Source organism: Physeter macrocephalus, chromosome 8, assembly GCF_002837175.3.
Source record: "Physeter macrocephalus isolate SW-GA chromosome 8, ASM283717v5, whole genome shotgun sequence".
In the NCBI taxonomy this organism is placed as follows: Eukaryota; Metazoa; Chordata; class Mammalia; order Artiodactyla; family Physeteridae; genus Physeter; species Physeter macrocephalus.
The window spans coordinates 129,250,293-129,254,671 of NC_041221.1; the positions used below are offsets into that span (position 1 = coordinate 129,250,293).

General features: G+C 55.5%; 1 protein-coding gene across 1 annotated transcript; it reads left to right on the top strand.

Annotated features, from left to right (window-relative positions):
- The first annotated feature begins 454 nt into the window (after positions 1-454).
- Positions 455-2,542, top strand: IL13 (interleukin 13). The gene is made up of 4 exons (XM_007106283.2): positions 455-628; positions 1,694-1,747; positions 1,983-2,087; positions 2,435-2,542. The coding sequence occupies exons 1-4, from the start codon at positions 455-457 to the stop codon at positions 2,540-2,542; spliced, it is 441 nt and encodes a 146-aa protein (XP_007106345.2).
- Positions 2,543-4,379: the final 1,837 nt, after the last annotated feature.

Sequence of the window (4,379 nt, forward strand, 5' to 3'; positions counted from 1 at the left end):
GACCAGTTCACTGAAAAAAATAAAACCCCCAGATTCCCACATCTGACAGACTGTGGTCACAGCACTGTCTCCCCAGCATTTCTGATGACCTAAAGGGATCTGAGGACAGGAGTTGGGTGGGACCCAGGGTGGACCCTGGGCAAAAGTGCTGGATTTCCAGCTGGCACGGTTGACACCAGGCTGCCCTCAGGGCCCTCTCACCTACCCCACCAGTAAGCTCATCCAGCTCTTGGAAACTGCCCCAGACCCCTCTCAGTAGTAAGTCTACAAGAAATCAAATTCTTTCCTTTATGTGACGCTGGATTTTCCACAAAGTAAAATCAAGATGAGTAAAGATGTGGTTTGAAGATAGTGCCCGACAAAGCGGAGACCAGGGTGTGAGGCATCACCCCTTGGGCCTATAAAAGCTGCCACAAGAGACCAAGGCCACAAGATACTCAGCTTAGGCCAGCCTATGTGTCTGCTTCTCACTCTTCCTGTGCTGGTTCTAGGCTCCATGGCGCTCTGGTTGACTGTAGTCATTGCTCTCACCTGCTTTGGTGGCCTCGCCTCCTTGGGCCCTGTGCCTCCCTCTACAGCCCTCAAGGAGCTCATTGAAGAGCTGGTCAATATCACCCAGAACCAGAAGGTGAGTGCCTGCTGGCCAGGATCCCAGCTCTGGGGGTGCAGGGGTGGGGGACTCTCAGTAAGGGTACTGGTCATGGTCTGGGCCATGAAGGCTGGACCTGGTCCTAAGATGCCTGTAGGTCAGGAAGAAGCCCCAAGGACTAGGGGATGAGCCTGGCCATGGGGGAGGGGAGCCAGGGTGGGGTGGGGGATGCAGCAATATGGGCAGACCCAAGAAGGAATGTGGCAGAGCCCCCAGAGATCACCTGCTCCCCTGGCCTGGCCCTGCCTGCCATGGCCAGCTCCTACTCAGCCGTTTCTGAACAGAGGAGACCAGAGAAGGGCTGGCACCCTCCTAGAACTATTTAGCATTTGCCAATTGGCTTTGAATGTGATAATGGGGCTGTTATTCACAGCATCTTAGTTAAGCCCATTCTTATGGAAGAATCCATCAGTAGAGTCAGCTCCTCTCCCCAGTGGTGACAGCCCACACTTTCTGAGCACTAATAATGTGCCAGGCCCACTGCCCGGGCTTTACATCTCATTTCATCACCGCCCCACCTTAAGAGACAGGTACGATACCCCATTTTACTGACTAAGTGTCAGTGAGGTTAACTGACGAAAGTCAGATTAAACCAGTATTGGATGACACCAGAGGGCCCGTGCTCCGAACTGCGGTATCCCCAATTCAGAAGGCGGGCTGTTTACACACTAGACCCACACGGCCTCCCATCTGATTGGCCTGGTCACCCCCTTCCTCACCCGACGCTGCCCTGGACCTTTCCTGCAGGCCCCTGATTGACCTGTGTCATCTGTCCTCCTGCCCTGGCTATGGCAAGCTTCGCACAAGGCTTGTCCCTCACTGGCTGTGTTACTCAGTTTTTCTCTCTCAGCCCCAAGACCCTGTACAATGGGTCTCCCCCGCTGCAGAGCAGGAACTGAAGCTCAGGAACACTGAAGGTCCCAGGCCTGCCCCCGCTATATGGGGACGCCTATGGGGCCTGATCCCTGTGGAGACTTGGCCTGGGCTGGCTGGGCAGGTCTGGGACCCTGCCAGCACTCAGCTCACTGTCCTCTGCTCCCTCAGGCACCCCTGTGCAATGGCAGCATGGTGTGGAGTGTCAACCTGACAGCCAACATGGTGAGGACCCCTGGGCACTGGGGGGAGGTGGCTGAGGCTTCAGCCCTCTGCTCGTCTTTTCTGAGCCTTGCTCACATGGCTGGTGGTTCCAGGCAGGCTTCAAGAGCCACTCTCCACCGCTCATCATCTGGGCTCCCCACCACCCAGACCCCCCTGCACCAGGCCTCCCAGCCCCCTCCCTCCTGCAAACTCACTGAATGTGCCGCCTGACCCCCCGGCGTTTTTGTCCCTGCAGTACTGTGAGGCCCTGGAAGCCCTGATCAACGTCTCCAACTGCAGTGCCATCCAAAGGACCCAGAGGATGCTGAGCTCACTCTGTCTTCACAAGCCCTCAGCTGGGGTAAGGCCCCCCTGCCCCCCCCGACCCTGCACCCACTTCTGCCAGGCCTGGGCTCACCCTGGGAGCTTCAGGGGAAGCTGGCTGAGCATCTGAGGCATGTGTCTACAAAGGGGTGGGCCCACTGTGGAAGCAGGGACGTGCCTTTGGGATTTCCAAGACGTGGCCTGAGGGCTCCTGAGTCCTACCTGAGCTTCAGTTCCACATCTGTAAAATGTGGGTAATAACAGTTCTCACCTCATGGGGGCTTTTGTGGGGATTGAACCAGCCGGTCCCCGGAAAGCCCCTGGTAGACGCTGATCGTCCTGGTTTTGGCGTTCCGCTAACATGCTGGCCTCTTTGCCCTGCAGCAGGTTTCCAGCGAGCACATCCGAGACACCAAAATTGAAGTGGCCCACTTCTTAAAAGACCTGCTCAAACATTCAAGGATCACTTTTCACTACAGAAAATTCAGCTGAAGCATGACGAGCTAGCATTATTATTTGCAGAGGCAGACCCTGACCATCTAAGTTGCAGATTTATTTTTCTTTCAGATGTCAGAAATTTCTTGGGGAGACTGGAGGAGGGTTAGGGAGGGGGGTAAGATTTCCTTAGCTTAGACCTGAGCCTGTGCTGCCTGCCTTGAGCCCAGCCAATCCCACCTGTCCCGTGCCTTGGTGCCCGGGGCTCGGCCTGGTGGGCCTCCTCCATCTGGGGCTCTGAGCTGGGTGGACAAGGATGGACATTGCCCCACTTGACCTCCCCCTCCTCAGAACAAACTAGTGTTACAATGGGTGCCACCCTTGTCAGACAGCCAGTGGAGGAGCCACCTGCTTTACACGGGGGCAACTGAGGCAGACAGCAGCCCAGGCACATTTCTTCTTGGCCTTATTTATTATTGTGTGTTATTTAAACAAGTGTTTTTGTCTGTACTCGGGATAGGGAGCGACTGTTACTGCCAGAACTTGGAGCCAAGGGCCTGGAGACTTGGGGCTCCAGCACTAAAGCAGCGAGCATTAGGAATCCCTGGCAATAAGTACTGTATGCAAATTTCTGCTACCTCACTGGGGTCCTGGGGCCGAGGCAGGGGACAGGTCAGAGGGCCAGAGTAGCCACTCTTGTCTGACGGCCAGCAGTCGGCCCTCAGCCGAGTAATTTATTGTTTTTCCTTGTATTTAAAGTATTAAAATATGTTATCAAAGAGTTAATAATATATAGGAGAGCAGCCTAGAACACTGCATATGGTGTGGATTGTGGGGAGGGGTCATTGGATAAGTTGCCTCATTGACTTTGTCAAGCTGGAAGCCAGAAATAAAGATGGTGACAAGAGACCTGATGGTGTTTGCCTTTTATGTTGGCCTTTGGGGACGCGGGCCTGTGTTCTGAAGACTCTGAGGAGCACTTGGGAGGCAGGGCAGATGGAGGGGGGCCTAGGATGGAGCGGAGAGGGAGTGAAGTACAAGACCGGGGCTGAAAAAAAGCAAGCCAGTGACTGGGGACAGGGGACCTGGCCAAGAGGAGTTCCCCACCACCACCTGCAGGGATGTGGAAGAAGCATGGGCCAGGGTGTCGGGGTTCAAGGAAGGTGTCTGGAGCAGGCAGAGACCTCAGAAGTGGTCTCATGACCACAGCCCTGGATGAGTGGCCAGCCTGTGTCTGGCACCACCCACACACCTGCTGGTGTCGCCCATATGAAGCTCAGGGAAGAGAAGGTGGCTTGCCCAAGGTCCCACAGCTGGTATGGAGCAAAGCCAGGATTTGAAGCCCAAACTCACTCCAACTCCAAAGCTCACACACACTTAACCACCTTGCCTCCCTCTGTCCAAATGCCATCTGGCCTGAATGCACGACCTTTGTAATACTGTCACCAGCCTGTGTGGGCACCTCCCCTGATGGGGAGCTCACTACTTGCTCTCTAGGGACACCTCTAGAGAGAGGTGTCCAATGTCTGGACACCTCTCATCACAAGAGAGTGCACACTCGCCACCTCTGTGAACAAAGATGCACCAATGACCTGTGGCCCCTGGACCGTGGAGTGACCGGGGTGGAGAGCCAAGGTCATCAGACTGCTCCTTTCCAAGCAGGTGTTTTTGCTTCTCCTTCAGTCAAGGCCAGCACGTGGAGGGCAGAAAGCAGCAAGCCTCAGCAAGTCACAGCTAAGGGGCACGCCCATCAGCCACGGTTTACACTGTGAATATTCGGAAGGACAGGATGCCTCTTGCAATGGGTGGCGGGTCATCAGAGACCAGCCTCAAATGCTGAGTGGGAGGCAGGCACCCTCCCTGGGGGAGCCCAGAGCCCTGTGGGAACATCTAT